Raw genomic sequence first — 18,445 nt, 5'->3', positions numbered from 1 at the left:
AACAATTTCTTTTTATTTATAATTTATTAATTCAAAATAAATTTAACGTACTTTATTATATTTTATAATTAAAATTAAAATTTTTTTTAAAATTCAACGTATTTTAATAAATCAAAAAATTATATAAGAATACTACTGGTTTAACTTATTTAACTGATTAATGTAATAGTTATATCTGTTTTAATTTTTTTTATTTTTTACAAGAATTTAATGATAAAAATATGTAAGGAAATTCTATGAGTATTAAAATTTAAATTAATAATAAAAAAAAGTCTTTCACTGTTTAGATTTGTGTTTAGAAATTTTAAAAATACAAATTACGCAATACTTTTAATACATGCATATTACATTAAAATTGTAATTTTAAAACGAAAAGGCGCAATTTCATAGAGTTTCTATCACAGCCTTTTAATATAATAATTATTTCAGTTCGGTTTTAGCAATGGCGGAATATGTGAGTGTGATATTCAAAGTTTAGTACCTTTTTACTGCGACTCTTTTTTATTTAATGTTTAATTAGTTTAAAATTTAACTTATTTTGTTTTTTGAAATGGAGACAAGTGCAGCCCCGGCTGCTAGAACTATAAGGTTTATGATGGAGGGCGTAGGGGCACGTGTTATTAGAGGCCCGGACTGGAAATGGGGTAAACAGGTAAGTTTAAAAGCATCAGTGAATCAGTTGTTGACAATATTATTAATTTTTTTTTATTTAACACATATTTAAATATGATTGCAAAAATGTATTTTTAGAATCTGAGAGTCAGGAAAATTCTTTTTTTACTTTTGCCTGCAAATAACGTTTTTTTTTGTTAAAAATAAATTATTTTAGATTTGTGTTATAACTTTGAGAGTAACAGGTTGCAAGTGCCTTGATAAGTTTTTTTTCAACTTTAAAAATTTTTTTAAAATACTTTATTAATTATTATTTTAATTCAGAAAATATATTTTTTATCAAATAGTTTAGTATTATATATGTTTTACTGTCATCATTGTTTTATCAATAAAAATAATGAAATTTGTCATTTTTTGTAAAGTTTACAATCGTTTATTTTACTTTAAGTTAAGGTTATTTGCTAATTCACTTGGTAATTAAAAACCTCAGTTTTCAAGATAGAATTTTAATAGTTATTAAGTAACACTAATAACCATTTTATTTCGATAAATGTATTTTAATATTCTTTCTTATGTTATTGTAAATTTTTTTTAGTTGTAATATCGCTGTTAATAAAAGCTTAAATTATTATTATTATTAAGTTTTTGAGTTATCGTTTTTAAAAGTTTTAATGGAATATATAAAAAACAAAGAGAGGTCATCAACATAACAGCTTTTACATAGCTTAACAGTTTTATTTAAAAGTTTATGTATTTAGGAAAAATTAAATTTATTCGGTTTAATGTATGTTAGGTGTATAAAATTTATTTTCATATGTGCAATCATAAATTTCAAGAATGTTTTACATAACTATATATATATTTATTAAATTATTTTCTTAAAATAATATATGTAATGAATAAAAGTTTTTGTATTTAAATAAATCTAAAAGTTTAATGTAATAATTTAAAGTTGAGCTTTTTACTCTTCTCAATTTACTCATTTAGATCATTATTTAATTTAAGTCTCCTATATAAAACTCAATTTAAAATGTTTCCAAAGGTCATATTATTTTAATTGCGTCTGTTCAATGCAAAAAATTTGCCTTTATTATTTATTTATTTATTTTTTTTTTTTTTATGTTAAATTTTATTTTAGGATGGAGGTGAGGGTCACGTTGGTACAATCAGAAACTTTGAATCTCCCGAAGAAGTGGTCGTTGTTTGGGACAATGGCACGGCTGCCAATTATCGTTGTTTGGGAGCATACGATCTTAGAATTTTAGACAGTGCACCTACCGGAGTTAAACACGATGGGACCATGTGCGATACGTGTCGTCAACAACCGATTTTCGGTATTCGGTGGAAGTGTGCAGAGTGCGGAAATTACGATTTGTGTTCTATTTGTTATCACGGAGACAAACATCATCTTCGGCATAGATTTTACAGAATAACGACTCCCGGAAGTGATCGCGTTTTAGTCGAGCCTAGGCGTAAGAGTAAAAAAATAGGTATTCGCGGAATATTTCCCGGTGCACGCGTTGTCAGAGGAGTAGATTGGCAGTGGGAAGATCAAGACGGTGGAAACGGTCGCAGAGGGAAAGTAAATGAAATACAAGATTGGTCCGCAGCCTCACCTAGATCTGCTGCCTACGTCATTTGGGATAATGGGGCAAAAAATTTGTATCGTGTCGGTTTTGAAGGAATGGTTTGTACTTTCAAAAATATTTAAATACTGTTTACTAATCTCTTGAACAAAGTTTTTGGATTTTCAGTTATGAAATGCAGTTGTTAGTTTAAATTTAAAAAATAATAATTAATAGATGCATTTCTTTTTGCGATAGGCCGATTTAAAAGTAATAACAGACGCCAAAGGTCAAACTGTGTATAGGGATCATTTACCTTTATTGGGTGAACAAGGTCCAGGAAGAACTGGACCGCATGGACTGCAAGTAAACGACCAAGTCAACGTTGATTTGGAGTTAGAAATAGTTCAGTCTCTTCAGCACGGGCACGGAGGCTGGACGGATGGAATGTTCGAGTGCTTAAGTACTACCGGAAAGATAGTCGGTAACGTACAAAAAAAGATTTAAAAAACTTTGAAAACTTTCATCACGTTAAAAGTTTTGAACGAAATCAAAAATTTTTTTTTTGGTTTTCAATTAAATTTACAGGGATAGATGAAGATCATGACATTGTTGTGTTGTATCCGAGTGGCAATCGTTGGACATTTAATCCGGCTGTGTTAACAAAAGTAGCTGTAGCTCCTCCCAGTGCATCCGCCAACGAAAATCAGCAGCAATTTGCTGTCGGTGACTTGGTTCAAATATGCAACGATTTAGAAAGAATAAAAATATTACAGAGAGGGCATGGAGAGTGGGCTGAAGCTATGGCTCCGGTAAGCAGTCAGTCAAACTTATTTTTAACTGATAAAATTTGTAAACAAAATTTTTTTTTAGAAAGTGTACTACTACCTAATGCATAAAATATTGTCAGTACTAATTTGGATTCCAGAATAAATTTTTTTAAAATTTACTTGACTTGAAAAAAAAAAAAAAAAAAAATCTCCTAGTTTAACAAAATCGTAGTTTTTCTTATATAATCTCTCATTACTTAAAGTTTTCATAAAAATGTTTGTTTAACTTTCTTATCTTTTTATATTAATTAAAGGTTTTTCAATTACTGAAAAAAATGTTATTTATCAGTTAGTTCAATTAATCAAATCGTAACGATTTTAGTCAAAAATAATAATTTACACATAAACAATGTCACTTAAATATTTAACGTACTAAAAAGTTTATAAATTTTTTTTTTTTATTTTTCTAAAATCCACGTTCGTTAAATTATTAATTTTTTTTTTTTTTTTTTTACATTGCGTTTTTAGACTCTTGGAAAAATCGGTAGAGTTCAACAAATTTATCACGATAACGATTTGAAAGTTGAGGTTTGCGGTACGAGTTGGACGTATAATCCTATAGCTGTTACTAAAGTTGCTTCAAGTGACGGAACGGTTCCCGGAACATCCAGCGGAGGTAAAATAACACGATTTCAAATTCAGTCAATCGTTTCGGTGTTGTTTGATTTTATTACGGTCGTAATAATTAATTTTCAGAGCGTTTAAGCGCACTCCTCAAGAAATTATTCGAAACTCACGTGTCGGGAGATGTCAATGAAGAATTAGTCAAAACAGCCGCGAACGGTGATTCTCAAAAATGTGAAGAATCACTTAAAAGAACCGATGCCGACGTGAATGGCGTATTTGCCGGACACACCGCTCTTCAAGCTGCTAGTCAAAATGGTCATTTAGAAGTTATTAAAATTTTATTACGTCAGGATGCAGATGTTGAAATCGAGGTAGTTGGAAAAAAAAATTTTTTTTTTTTTATTTTATCGTACGAAAAGAAACAAATCATTCGTATAATCTCGGATGAATTTATTAGAAACCCCAAAAATTTATTTATTTATTTTATAAATGTGGATAAGTCAATGAATAACTTATTTAAAAAATTTTTTAAACCAGGTTATTAAAAGATTTAAATTATTTTTTGTAGTATTTGAATGATGAATGGGATGTTTAGCTGTAATTCTTTATGTTTTACGTATTGTAAACATTTTTTGGTCATTTATCGACGTTTATTTTACGTTTGATACATGAAACAATCGTCTATTCGGAAATTTCTTTTTTTTTTCTTCCTCCATATGTTTCCTCGTTTAAACAACCAGCTGTCGGCTTCTTTAGTGTTACACTTATAAACAACTTAAAACGTAAAGTAAAATCGAATTTTTTTATCATGAAATCATTACGGAAAGAATGGGTTATCCGTCGTTTCATTTATTAAAATGCATCTCTGAAGATGTCGGCTAGTGAGGAAAAATTTAAAAAAAAAAAGCACAATAATAATTTTCAATGTTTCGTACGTTTGTTTAAGGACAAAGATGGCGATCGAGCGGTGCACCATGCAGCTTTCGGTGACGAACCCGGCGTTATGGAATTACTTGCATCCGCGGGTGCGGATTTAAATGCTAGAAACAAACGTCGACAAACGGCACTACACATTGCTGTTAATAAAGGACACGTTGGAGTTGTCAAAACGTTGTTGGAATTAGGTTGTCATCCTTCCCTACAGGTAGGAAACGTAAATTTTTTATTAACCTTTAACCCTCAAGTAAAAAAAAAGGTTTTTTCCCTTTTGGTAAAGGTATATATATATATCGACGACGTTGCACAATGGAAACGGTTTTGTAAATAACGGTTTGCACAATTACCATCAATTATGCGTTTCATATCACACTTATTATTATTTCAAATCGAAAATAATTACATTATCGTAGGAAAATTAATAACAAACAAATCAAAAAACTTTTTACTTTAATTTTACCGAAAAGTTTGTTGTTGCAAAATTTGCCGAAGGAAGGATGAAAGGGGATGAGGGGGAAGGGGAGGGGGAGAGGAGAGAGGAAAAAATAAAAAATAAATAATCGGGAAAAGAAGTTTTCAATATTCATCAAAAATTTTATCTCGTTCGAAACATGACAAAAACAAATTTTTTAACTTATTTAACTAGTAAATAAAATACTACGGGTAAAATTTCTTTCTCTCTCTTATTTCTTTCTTTCTTTTGTTATTTTTGGCATTTCAATTTTTATTAATAATAATAATAATAATAATAATATGCTCTTATTAAGTTTTGTCTTTTAATGAATGTTATTATTATTCTTGAGATTTGTACGACAGCGAGCGCAGAGCTCTTGGGAAGAAAGTCTATTAGTTTTAATAAAATCGTGACAGATGGAGGGATAAAAGTGTGTTTAAAGGGGGGAAGGGGGAGGGGAGGAAGAAAAAAAGGAAAAAAAAAAAACTCACAAGGAGCGTTTCATTTGATTAATTGTTGTGCAATTAATTAATTAGACGAGAATTTTCTTTTCTTTTATTTTTTTCCTCTTGATTTATTAAGTTAAGAAAATTTTTCTTGCGTTTTCTCCCTCTCTCTCTTTCCCTTTATTTTATTTTTTTTTATTTAAATTGATTTTCAAAATTTTTTTTTCTAAAAGGTTAAAAGAGGTAGATGGAAAGAAAAGGAGGGGTGGGGGAGAGAAAAAAAAAGGCTCAAGTGTTGTATTTAAAACGTGAAGTCAGGCCTAATCAAATTTTATGTATATATATATATATGTATATCTTAACGTAAAATGAGATTTACGAGAAATAAAATTATAATTCCGACGAAATTTTCGCGTAATGTAATTACAAAAGTAGACACATAGACGAATAAACTTTTTAATTTAAATATTGCGAGCGCTCTTCCTCTCTCTCTCTCTCTCTCTCTCTCTCTCTCTCTCTCTCTCTCTCTTTTCCCCGTCTCTCGTTCTTTTTCTCATAATTAATAAATATAAATTTTGTGTGTGTGTGTGTGTATCTGCAAAACTTAATTATTATTAATATTAATTTTTGTACGCGTACTTGCAAAAAAAAAAAACATACATACATACATAAATAAACGTGGAATTATGTTATTAATTAAGCGTTGAGGGATTTAAATTTTCCTTAAGGGGGTGGGTTGGGGGTGCGTGCGTGCGTTCGTGTAGGCGCAAGATGAAAATTATTATTTTTTTTCAGAATTCAACGTATCGAAAAGTTAAATCATTTTTTTTTTTTTTAAAGGTGCGAGAATTTTTTTTTTTTTTTATTTCCCAAAGGAACAAAATATTTGAAAACGTCGGAAAATAAAATTTGAGGGAATGGAAAAGTTCAAAAAAAAAAAAAAATTAATTTTCAAATTTTAGGAATGGAAAAAAAAAAAAAAAATTGATCAAAGTAAATAAATTTGAAATTTTTATTTTTTTAAAAACACCGTGAAATTGAAATCAGATGAGAAAAGGGCGGCGGAAGCGGAAACATTTCGAAAATGATAAAAAAAAAAGAAAATTTTTTTTTCCATTGGAATATTCGATGCGTGGTACACACCTCGGGGGGGTAAATTTTTTTTTTTTTTTTTTTTGTGAAAATTGATAATTTGCGGGAAAAGAATTCTAATGAGAAGGAAAGTGAAAAAGAGGGTCGAAAGAGCAGGGCAGAAAAGGAAAGGGTTAAAAGGGAGAAGGGGGAGGGGAGAAAAAAAACAAATTTTCGATTCCAAATAAATAAATAAATAAATGAATGAATGAATGAATGAATAAATAAATCGTTTGAAATAGATGGGAAAAAATTTTTTTTTTTTATTTTTGTTTTAAATATAACGAATCGTAACGCAAATGAAATTTTTTCGTTTGTAAATGAAAATAATAATGATAATAATAATAATAATAATAATAATAATTTAAATTTTGAATCATGCGTGACGTAATTTGAGTTTTTAAAAAAAAAAAAATTAATTTCCATGAATTGTTTTTTTTTTTTTTTTTTTTTTTTTTTTTTTACTACTCGGGGGCCCTGGAATTTTTTTTTTGTAAAGGAAAAAGAGGAAACGTTCAAAATAATTTCTAGAAAAATCTTTCGATTTATGTTTTTCGAATTTATGATATTATTTCGAAAGCCCCATCATCGGGGGGGAACTTTGAAAAGTTTGAAAAGGAGGAAAAGTTTTCAACAAAGGAAAAAAAAAAAAAAAAAAATTACGTCGAAAAAAATTATTTATTTATTTATTTATTATTATTATTTTTCGAAATTTGATTTCATACGTAAAAAAAAAAAAAATAACGGGGGGTTAAAATCGTTTCAAAAAGTTTTTTTTATTTTTATTTATTTATTTATACCTACGTAAAACAGGAAGTGATCGATTATTGTTAATTATTTTAAACGCGCAGATTAGAATTAAGTAATTAATCATCACGATTTGAAATTCCCGCCAAAAAAAAAAAAAATTTGCAGATGTTTGCAAGAAAACATCCGGTTCCGCCTCCCCGTTTTTTTTTTTTTGTTGATTTGGGGGGATATTGTAATAATTTCGATCGGAACGAAAAACGATTGACGTTTTTTTTTTTTTTTTTTTCTCTCGGTTGGTGGTAGAATTGATTTAACCGAAAATTTGTCGAAACGGGAAGAAGAGATAATAATAATAATAATGGAAAATTTAACCGGAAACACTTTAATAGTTTTCACTTAGAAGAAATTGAAAAAAAAAAAAAAATTTTTTTTTTTTTTTGTTTAACGAGTCGAATTTAAAATTATAAATCATTTAATTATTCGTTTTAAATTTCTTAGAATTTAATAATTTTTTTTGGTTGTTTTGGTTGTTGTTGTTGGTGCGAAACCGGAAATAATAAAAAATAAAAAAGTGTGAAAAAAAAAATTTGATAGTCGTTTATATTTTTCAATCATAATGAATGAATGAACGAACGGTAACAAAAACAAACAGGAAGCTGTCGATGTTGTTTTTTTTTATTTTTTTATTCGGTTTAAATGAAATGAAAGGAAAGGAAAGGAAAAAAAGGGGGGGGGGGGGGGGTTCGTTTTTAGGGTTTTTTTTTTTTTTTTTTTTTTTAAATCAATCAGAGAAGAATAATTTCATTAATTAAAGATCCCTTTTTTTTTTTTTTTTTTTTTTTTATTTGTCGTAATTATTTTACCATCGCGTCTCGCGTTTGACAAGTTTAAAAAAAAAAAAGAGGAAGAAAGGAAAGGAAAGGAAAAAAAAAAAAAAAAACAAATATTAGTTTACAACGAGATAAAATTTCATGAATGAAAAGTGAAAAAAAAATTAATAATAATAATAATAATAACGGTTCGTCGCTTTCATCGAAAATTTTTTTTTTGTCGTGTTTCGATTGATTGATTAATTTTCGATCAGCCATTGTTATTTTTTTTTTATTTTTTTTTTTTTATAATTGATGCCGGTGTTGTAAATTAAAAGTGATTTTAATTTGAAAAATTTTTTCTTTTATTATTATTATTATTGTTGTTTTTTTTCCTCTTCGCACGAGAGGAGCATCCCCACGTGGGAGGATTTGAGTAGGTGGGTTTTTTTTTTTTTTATTATTCAGGATTATAATTCAGTTTTCGAGAGGACAGGGAGGGAGAAAGAAAGAGAGAGAGGGAAAACGGTTTTTGATTGATTTTGATCAAACAAATTATTATTATTATTATTGGTTTTTTTCATTCTTTCTCGATAAAAGGAAAAAAAAAAACTCGAAAAAAGGGAAAATTTAAAACTACGACGAAAAAGAAAAAAAAAAAGTCGCGATAAAATTCAAAGAAATTGTGGTGGCGGTTAATGCGTGTATAAAAAAAAAAAAAGCAAAAACCGCGTTTTTCGTTTTGTACGCATTTAAAAATAATTATACACAGTTGGAACGAACACAAGTATTTAAAATTTAGAAGTAATTTATCATGTAATAAAAAGGAAGAAAGAAAGAATAAAACAATAGACGATAAATTAGTGCAACAATACCGTGTGTTGTTCATAAATTTAATTCTCTCGGTGATATTTTTGAATAAATTAAGTAATTAACAGAAAAAAAAACAGTTTCTAATTAAACATTCGAAAAGAAAAATAAATAATAAAGAATTAAATAAAATAAATAAATGAATAAATTTTTTTTCGGGAGGGAGGGAGGGAGACTCGAGGGGAAAATTGTTTTGCGTACCAAATTGCACGCGCGTACGAATATTTTTTTTTTTTTGTTTTACCAAATTATATTTAAGTGTTGTCGAGTTGCGTTTAAAAAAAGAGAAAAAAAGTTTTTTTTTTGTTTATCTCTCTCTCTCTCTCTCTTTTTTTTATGGAGGGAAAGGGGGAGGGGTGGAAATTTTTATAAATAAAAATTATTAACTTTTCTCCATTGGGTTTTTTTTTTTTTTGAAAAAAATAAATTTGAAGAGGAAAAAAAGAAAAAATTTTTAAATTAGGTTAAAAAACCTAAAAAGTGATGAAAAAAATAAATAAATAAAAATGTGTTCGTGTGTGTGTTTTCTCTCTCTCTCTTTCTTTTTCTTTCTCTTTCTCTTTCTCTCTATGGAAAAATCTGGAAAAGTGAAAAAAATAAAATAAATGTTTGGAAAAGGAATGTGAAAAAAATAAAAACGGATTGAAGAAAATAACTGACACAAAAAAAAAAATAAAAATATATATTTATTTATTTATTTATTTTTCAATTGATGGTTAGATGAATTTGCTATGAAATGATGAGAAGAAGGAAAATTGAAAAATATTTAGGAAAAAGAGAGAGAGAGAGAGACAGACAGAAAGAGAGGGAGAGAGTAATTAAAAAAAAAAAAAAAAATTGCCGGGAATGAACGAGCGTTTCTTAAATGAACGTGCGTTCGTAAACGTGTTCGTAGCCATGTTTTTTATTATTTAAATATTTCAAGAAAAGAGAGAGAGAAAGGTAGAAAGGGGGAGGGGAGGAAGAGAGGAGGAAAAAATTTAATATTAGATTCAGGTTGTATCTAAAAGTAATGTGATTCCGTTGGAAAATTTGAAAGTGGTAATTTACTACTACTCTGGGATCTTAACTTTGGATAAGCACTTTCAAACGCTTTAAGCTTTATTTGGAAAATTCCAGAAACTTTTTTTTCTTTTTTTTTCTCCTTTTTTCTCCTCTTCTTCTTCTTCCCTCTTCCCCCTTCCTCTTTCTTAAAATATCGTTTGCATTTCAATAGCATCGTTTTTCTTTTTTTTATTTATTTATTTTATTTTATTTTTTCACTTTATTTTTTCTTTTTTTTCTTTTTCTTTTGCTCTTTCACTTTTTCACTCTTTAGCTATTCTCTCTCTCTCTCTCTCTCTCTCTCTCTCTCTTTCCTTTCTCTTTTTAAATTAAAACGAAAAATAAGATTTATGTGTTTTCCCCAAAAAAAAAAGAAAAATTCTTTAAAAGTTTCCCTGCGTCAAACAAATCAATTTCCGTATAACATTTTAAAATGAAATAATTTTTAAAAGTGATAATAATAATAATAATAATAATACTAAAAATTTCGGGTTTACGAGGGTTTTTATTTATTTATGATTTTGACAAAGGATTTACGTAATCAAAGGTGAAATTCAATGGTAATAAATATTGATAAATAAGATTTTATTAAAAAGATAGACAAATATATATCCAATCGTCAGCCATCTAATTCATATTTTTTCAATGATAAATTTTACCTGAAAAGCAAAAAAAAGGAAAGGGAGGATTGGAGGGAAGGGACGGGAGAGAGAGAGAGAGAGAGAGAGTAATAAATTTTGTGGTTTGTGACATTTTTCGAAATAAAAAATTATTAATAATAATAATAATTATTATTGTTTGTTAATTCGATCAACGCTTTTTTAAAAATAATTTGTTTATTACGTCGCAGTATATTTTTTTCATCGTGAAAATTTTTTTTTTTTTTTTACACCGAATTTGAAATTTTAACGACGACATATTTAATTATTATGATTCGTGGCAGAAGAAAAAAAAAATATATTTTTTTTTCGTAATTTAAATTTAAATATCGTATTTACCGTACGAAACGATTTTATTTATTTATTTATTTATTATAAATTTTAAATCTTTTATTTGCTCTTAGATTTCCCATTCGAAATCGGGGAATTTTATACAGTTTGTTTAAAAGAAAATCGAAAAAAAAAAAAAAATAGGAATCGAAAAAAAAAGGAAAAATAGTTAAAAGGTTTATTTCGAGTTGTTTTAAATTAAAAAAATTTATTTAGCGGAAAAAGGAAGAAAAGAAAAAAAAGGAAAGAAAAAAAAAAAGAAAAAAAGGAAAGAAAAAAAGGAAAGAAAAAAAAGGAAAGAAAAAAAAGGAAAGAAAAAAAAGGAAGGAAAGAAAGAAAACCATGCGTATTGACGTTTATACTTTCCACTCGTTGTTTTACTCTCTCTGTCGATTCTTTATTATATTCTTTTCGGTGGAAAAAGTTTTTTTTTTTTTTTAATTTTATTTTATTACCCGGGAAAAAAAGTAATTTTCAATATTATCCCCCCATTCCCGCCCCTCCTCTCTGGGTAACGATGACGTAATTAGTTTAATTTTAAATTTATTTTTTTTATTCCGAAAAATAACAGAATGGCTTTAATTTCTCTTTTAAAAATATTTCTTTTTAGTTTAATAAATAATAATAATAATAGTAATAATAATAATGATAATAATAATAATGATAATAATGATAATAATAATGATAATTTTAAAAATTTTAAATTTACGCGCGTTATTTATGTTATGTGTTTAATTTAAAAGTCGGATAAAAGAAAATTGGATAAATATTCTTTCTCTTTCTTTCTCCCTCTCTCTCTCTCTCTCTTTCTCGCATATTCACGCACGCACATAAATTTCTTTTCTATTTTTTTTTTTTTTTTGTTGTTGTTACTGTTGTTATTGTTGTTGTTGTTGTGAAACTTTGATTGTTTTAGGTTGCGAGAAACATTAAAGTTTTTTTTTTTTTTTTTTTTTTTTAATACAGCAAAACCTCGTTTGAAAATTTATATTTGTTGTTATCTGATTCAAAAACTAAACTAAAAAAAAAAAAAAGCAGAAAAGTTTTTTTATAATTTAAAAATTTTAAAATTTTAAAATTTACGGCATTCAAAACTTTTTTTTTGTTTTTTTTTCTCTGAATATTTTCTAGACTTTTACGTAATTAGTTTAGTTTTTTTTTTATGCCTCAAACTTTATTTTTTTAGTTTTTGAACCCCCGTTTGATCCTTTGAAAAAAATTATTTTTAAAAAATAAAAAATAATAATTTTTTGCATTTTTAAACGATTTTGCTTGTGTCCAAAAAAAAAGGAAAAAAAAGAAAATTCGCACGGGATTTATTTCGCTGTAAAATAATTTTAATGCCGAGGGTAGTAGTAATAATAATAATAAATATAATTTATAAAAAAAAATTTTTTAAAAGGGTTTTTTGAACTCTCTCGCATTATAAATGATGAAGTTTTAGAAAATTTCCTTCGGAGAATTGTTTTTTTTTTTTTTTTTTTTTTTTTTGCAGTGGGTACTCCGGCCAAAAAGAATTTCTAAAAAGAAAATAATATTATTAAAAGTTATTTAAAAGTTAATAAAAGGAAAGAGAATCAGTAGGCAGAAATTATTTTCTTTATCTACTGTAGGAGGAGGGGGAAGGGAGAGTGGAGGGAAGGGATAAACGCGTTTAATCTTATTTTCTAAGAGATTATAAAATAATGTACATTATTATTAGTTTTACTGCTTTTTTTTTTTTTTTTATTATTAATCCAGGAGAAATGCATTTTGCACTAACCCCCTCGCCCCCTTACTCGGTAGCTGGGAAAGTGGGGGGACTTAACCGAAGCCACTACCTAACTAATACTCTTGAACGTGTGTAACCGTGGTCTTTCTCGAAGGGAGGGGCGTTCGCGGGAGTACAACCTGTATTTCAACCTCGACCTCCTTCTGAGCCAGATCCATCAGATCCACACTCCCGAAAAAAGGGGAATGCCATCCAAAGAAGCTCCCGAAACTTCCTTTTTTTAATCCCGGTCTGTTACTACCGTTCCTGCCTTTTCCGGAGAAAGAGAGAGATGTCCGGGGTCGCGAAACCCGTTAATCGTGCATCTGTCTTCGTTCACGTCCCAGCTATCCATTTCCGCCTCCTCGAACAAGGGTCGGTGCATCCCCAATGCCTCGAAAGGGTTCTAGGTCACTTATTCCCTTATGTAGGTACAGGTCTGCTCCTGTTAAGACGAGATGAAATTGAACTCTCACTCCCAATCCCAAGATTTGATCCCACGACTCTCAACTCGGTGAGTTTCAGGCCGATTTTTCCTCTTTTTAAATTCAACCTGACTACCTCGGGCTCCCCGAAGGCATCCAAATTAAAGGTTTACCCCCAGCTCACTTCTTCTTTTAAATTCTTCAGGGTTTATTATTATTATCTCGCAGGAAAAAGTTTCGTTAAATTCAAATTTAAAATTTTATAGAAGTTAATTATAATAATATTGATAATAATACCTTTGACGATAAAATTTTAATTTAATTTTTCTTTTTTTTTTCTTTTTTCAATTCTATAAAAATTTTACACGTGTTTTTACGTGAGTGAAAACAAAACGTGGCGGTAGAATTTAACAAAAAATGTTAATATTTAGTCAAGTATCGAGTTGCGAATCGTTTTTTTTTTTTTTTTAAAAACAACCAGGAAAATGGAGGAAAAGGACAAAAAATAAAAAGTCGCGTCGATAATTTTATTATTATTATTATTATTATTATTATTATTATTATTGAATCTTATCACGTATTTTAGAAACGTAATATATATGTGTTTGTGTGTGTGCGTGTGTGCGTGGATATATATATATATACAGAGCGGAATGATAATAATATTGTTTCTCTTATTTATCACGTACGTATACTAGCACATCTTTCTTTTTTTAAAACTTTGTTTTGAACTTTTCGCTTTTCCGTATTTATAAAGATTATATTTCAATTTTTTTATTTTATTTTATTTTATTTTATTAACGTATATATTTATTTCGTTTCGGGTTTTATTTACGTATGTATGTATGTACGTACGTACGCAAGTGCGTGAGCACGTGTATACATAAGCCTTTAGATATAAAGGTAATCGGTTAACCGCAAGCTTTGATTTCGATAAAGAATTTTCAATGAATTTAATTACACACGCGGGTTGAGGGGTGGAGTTGGGGGCGAAAAACGGAATTCATGTAATTTAAATTAAGGGACGAGGGGGGGGGAAAGGCGGAGGTTTTTTTTTTTTAATAGAATTAGTCGTTATAAGAAATTAAAGGTTGAAGGAAAGTTATTTGCATTATTATTGTTTTTCTTTGATATTTAAACGGCGATGGGAATTAAATAGTTGCGGGCGGAGTGAAAGGAGAGTGAAGTGAGTCGTTTTGATGATATCTTATCATCTGAATTGGTTTAATTTAAAGGGGATAAATTGATGAAATTGAAAGGATTTAATTGCCGTTCCCACGTGTGGATTTCTCTAATCAAGTTTTAATTATTATTTACCGGGGAATAAGAAAAAGAGAATAAAAATTTTCTTTTTCTTTTTTTTTTTGTGAAATAAAGGTAAAGGAGAGAGAGAGAGAGAGGGAAAAAGTTTTTGATAGTTTGAAGCTTTTTTTTTTAGTTACGATTGAAATAAATTGAGTATTATTATTATTATTTTCTTTCTTTCTTTCTTTCTTTTTGTTTGCCTCGAAGAACTTTTTTTTTTCGTCCAACGGTTTTTTTTTTTTTTTTGTATGCAACGAATTTTCTTTCTTTGCACTTTAAAATGTGAAACTTTTTTGGATGAAGTCCAAGTAAAAGTTTTTTTTTTCTTTTTTTTTTTTTGGCTGTTCAAACAAGAGAAAATTTTTTACGTGGAAAAACTTTTAAGCTGTTACCTAAAAAAAAATTTTTTTTTAAAAAAGTTTGTAAAATTTTTTTTTTTTTTTTACCTTTAATTTTGTTTTTTCAATCGAGTATTTGTTTTTGTTTTTTATTATTATTATTATTCGATTTTTACCGTTCATTTATTTAAACGATGAAGAGGAGGAGGAGGAGTAGGAGGATGACAAAATTTCGAGATTTTTGTGGTTTTTTGTTGTTGTTGTCGTTGTTGCGAGAAAAACGATTTGAATGTTTCCACTCGATTCGAATTGATTTATTTGTTAAGTGTGCGATTCGATAAACTTTTTATTATCATTATTATTATTAACGATTTTGCCCTTTTTCGTTTTTATTTAAAATTTTATTTTCATTCGGGAGAATGGGGATGAGGGAGAGAGAAAGAGGGGGATTTGTTTGCATTTGCAGGAGAATTAATAAATTCAGAAGAAAGTTTTTCCTTTTTTTAAAAAAAAAAATTTAAAAACGCAGCGACAACGAAATGATGGTGAAGATAATAATAATAGTATCATTGATTTTTAAAAGCCGTTTGTTTGTTTGTTTGTTTGTTTGTTTGTTATAAGAAGATAAAAGTAAATACAAATAAAATGAGAAATATATATTTAGGAAAAAAAAAAAAAAATAGAAGAGAAAAAAAAAAAGTCGAGTGTGTGAAATTGAATGCATAAATAAACAATTTGTACCGATTCATTAGAAGAAGAATGAAAATAGAAAGAAAGAAAGAAATAATAATAATAAACTTTTGTTAGTAAAATGAAAAGAATGAAAGAAAGAAAGAAAATAATGAAAAGCTTAAATGAAAATTCTAAAGGATTTTCACGGGTATTTTTTTTTTTTTTTTATATTCTAATTAAAACAAAAGATTACAACAAAGTTTATCATAAAGGAAAAAGTTTAAGAAAAATCTTAAATGAAAAAAAAAAAAAAAAAAAAACGCAAATTAAAATCGAAGGTATAAAGAAAAAGAAAAAAAATTTTTCTTTTTTCTTTCTTTCTCGGGTTTTTCAAACTTTTCCGTGCAAAGAAAAACGCGCGTTTTGTCTACGCGTATTCCCGATTAAAAGAAAAGAATGGAAAATTTAATCGGCATGTAATGATCTATTTTTCCGGAGGGGGTGGGAGGAGGGAAGATAATTCGTGGGAGGATAGGAATTATTTTCACAAAGGGATTTTTAATCGATAATCGTTCGATTCGCGCAAAAAGGTAAAAAGGAAAACTATTATTATTATTGAATTTTTTTTATTAATGGAATTTTAACGGAAGGTTTTTTTTTTTAATGGTTGGGAAAAGGATTTGTTATTAAAATCAATAATTTTGTTTATTATCGATGTATCGATCGATATGTTATGAATCGATAATCGTAAAGATTTTTTTATTTTTTCGGTCGGGTGCGGCGGAAGTATTTTTCGTTCGAATGTGCGCAGTCATATAATAAAATGTGGAGGGGGAGGAGGGATCGATTGTAATATTTAATTGCACGCTTCAGGTAATCCATTTCGTCGGCACATTCACAGGAAATGATAATGGCAATAAAAATAAAATTTATATAAAAAGGTTCCCAGAGGTGATTGCATATAAAAAAAGATGGAAGGAAAAAGAAAGAAGGAATGAAAGAAAGAAAAAAAGGAAAAAAGGAAAAAGGAAAGGAAAGGAAAGGAAAGGGAATAGAATAGAAGAAAAAAAATTTTTTTTTTTTTTGGAGAGGGGGAAATTCTGTGTTTTAAAGCTTTTTCTACAGTTTCATTTGTGAAATTTTTTTTTTTTTTATGGCAGAACGACAAAAGTGTGTGTGTGTGTGAATGGGGGGGGGGAAAGGGATAACAAAAAAAAAAAAAAGAGGAAAGAAAAACGTAGGCAGACGACATTTTGAATGAGACACAAATTACATTTAATGTAATTTTTGTTCTCATATTCCCCGTTTTTTTCTTTTTTTTTCTTTTCTTTTTTTTTTTTATTTTATTTTATTTTAATTTTTGCATGCGTGTGTGCGTGCGTGCGTGCGTACGCGCTTTACACGTCTACCAAAAAAACTTTTTCTGATAAAAACAATGCTGGTTATAATTTTTTATATATATGTATATAAAATAATAAAACAATGCAGATCTCGTATGAAAACAAAAGAAAATTCGCGAATGGTTTCCGGGATCATCCTTTTTTTTAAATAATAAATGATAATTGTTTGAAAACTTTTGGGGGGAAGGAGAGGGGAGGGGTGGTGGTGATGGTGGAATAAAAATAAAAATAAAAAAAGGTTTCGACGATTAAAATCTAAATGTACATCGTTTCTCACCAGTTTTTTTTTTTTTTTAATTATATTTAAGGATTAAATTTTATTGCGGGTTGTTGTTGTTGTGGTTTTTTTTTTAATCGCGTTTTTCGGTTTTTTTTTTTATAATCATTTTTCGTCAAAATTATTGCCCCCCTTCTTCTTTTTCCTCCTAACCTTACGACTTCCCATCGAATCCCTCCACTTTTTTTTTTTTATTATCACCAAACCTTTTTGTTCTTTCGAATACGCCACACGGTAAATAAATTAATTTTTGTTTTTTATCATTACGTAACACTTGTCATTGTTTGTTGTTTGTTGTTTGTTGTTGTTATTATTATTTTACGATAACCGAAAACAAAATCCAGATTTTTTTTTTTTTTTCTATAATGCTACTGGAATCTTTACGATTGTTATAGTCACCGTCGGAATCATTTTCCCACTCACTTTATGTTATCGTCGGGATTTTTCAACATTCATTCCAGGTTTATAATCGATTCCTCGGGAATAAATACACCTGGAATAAATTTTGAAAATGTGGGACGTCTCATGCGTACATCAGTGATCGTGTCACGGTTTTCTTATCATTTCCCACGCCGTGATGGCAATTTCAATCTTTGAATCCTTTTTTAATCCGGAACCTTTTTACGGTTTTTCCCCCCTCTCCCCTTTTGTTTTTTTTTTATCCTTAATATTATATCGTCATCATCTCCCTCATCCCTCCCTCCCTTCCCTTTTTTTCTTAAAAATTATTAATGAGTCAGTGAGGGGAAGAGGAGTTTAAAAAAAAAAAAGATTTTAAATTAGCAAAATCACATTGAAAGGATTTTTGTTGTGAAAGCAAAATTTTAATAAGGGGCAGGGAGGGAGGGAGGAAAAGCATTTATTTATTTATTTTTTTGACTTAGTTTTTGCGATACTTTCGTTTTCTTTTTTTTTCTCATTTAATTTTATTTTTATTTCTTCATTTCTTTTCTTTTTTTTTTTTTTTTTTTTTTTTTTTTAATTAAAAGAGTTTTTTTTTTTCTTCTTTTCATTTAATTTAAAAATAAAAAAAAATCCTCCTTCTCGAATTGTTGGGATATTGTGAATGAAAGAAAAGAAAATGCGCGTAAATAAATAAAAGAGAGAGAGAAAAAAGGGAAAAGAATAAGAGAAGAAAAAGAAAGAAAAATAATTAAGAAGTAGAAAAGGATTCTTAGATTAAAATGTTTCGTTAATTTTTGAAAAATATAAATCTTGAGACCTCATAAACGTCTGTGAACCGTTTTTTCCTTTTTAGTCTCTTTCTTCTTTTAT

General features: G+C 28.2%; 1 protein-coding gene across 1 annotated transcript; it reads left to right on the top strand.

Annotated features, from left to right (window-relative positions):
- Positions 1 to 550: 550 nt before the first annotated feature.
- Phum_PHUM586200 (mind bomb, putative) lies at positions 551 to 4,841 on the top strand (the record flags this gene model as incomplete). Its single annotated transcript, XM_002432425.1, has 7 exons — positions 551 to 652; positions 1,751 to 2,299; positions 2,436 to 2,661; positions 2,766 to 2,989; positions 3,476 to 3,623; positions 3,704 to 3,945; positions 4,521 to 4,841. 7 exons carry the CDS (start codon positions 551 to 553, stop codon positions 4,839 to 4,841), a joined length of 1,812 nt encoding a protein of 603 aa, XP_002432470.1.
- Positions 4,842 to 18,445: the final 13,604 nt, after the last annotated feature.

This window comes from Pediculus humanus, genomic scaffold (assembly GCF_000006295.1).
Source record: "Pediculus humanus corporis 1103172108310 genomic scaffold, whole genome shotgun sequence".
Taxonomy (NCBI): Eukaryota; Metazoa; Arthropoda; class Insecta; order Psocodea; family Pediculidae; genus Pediculus; species Pediculus humanus.
Note: the sequence above shows the minus strand (reverse complement) of the source record. Positions and strands in the feature narration are given on the sequence as shown.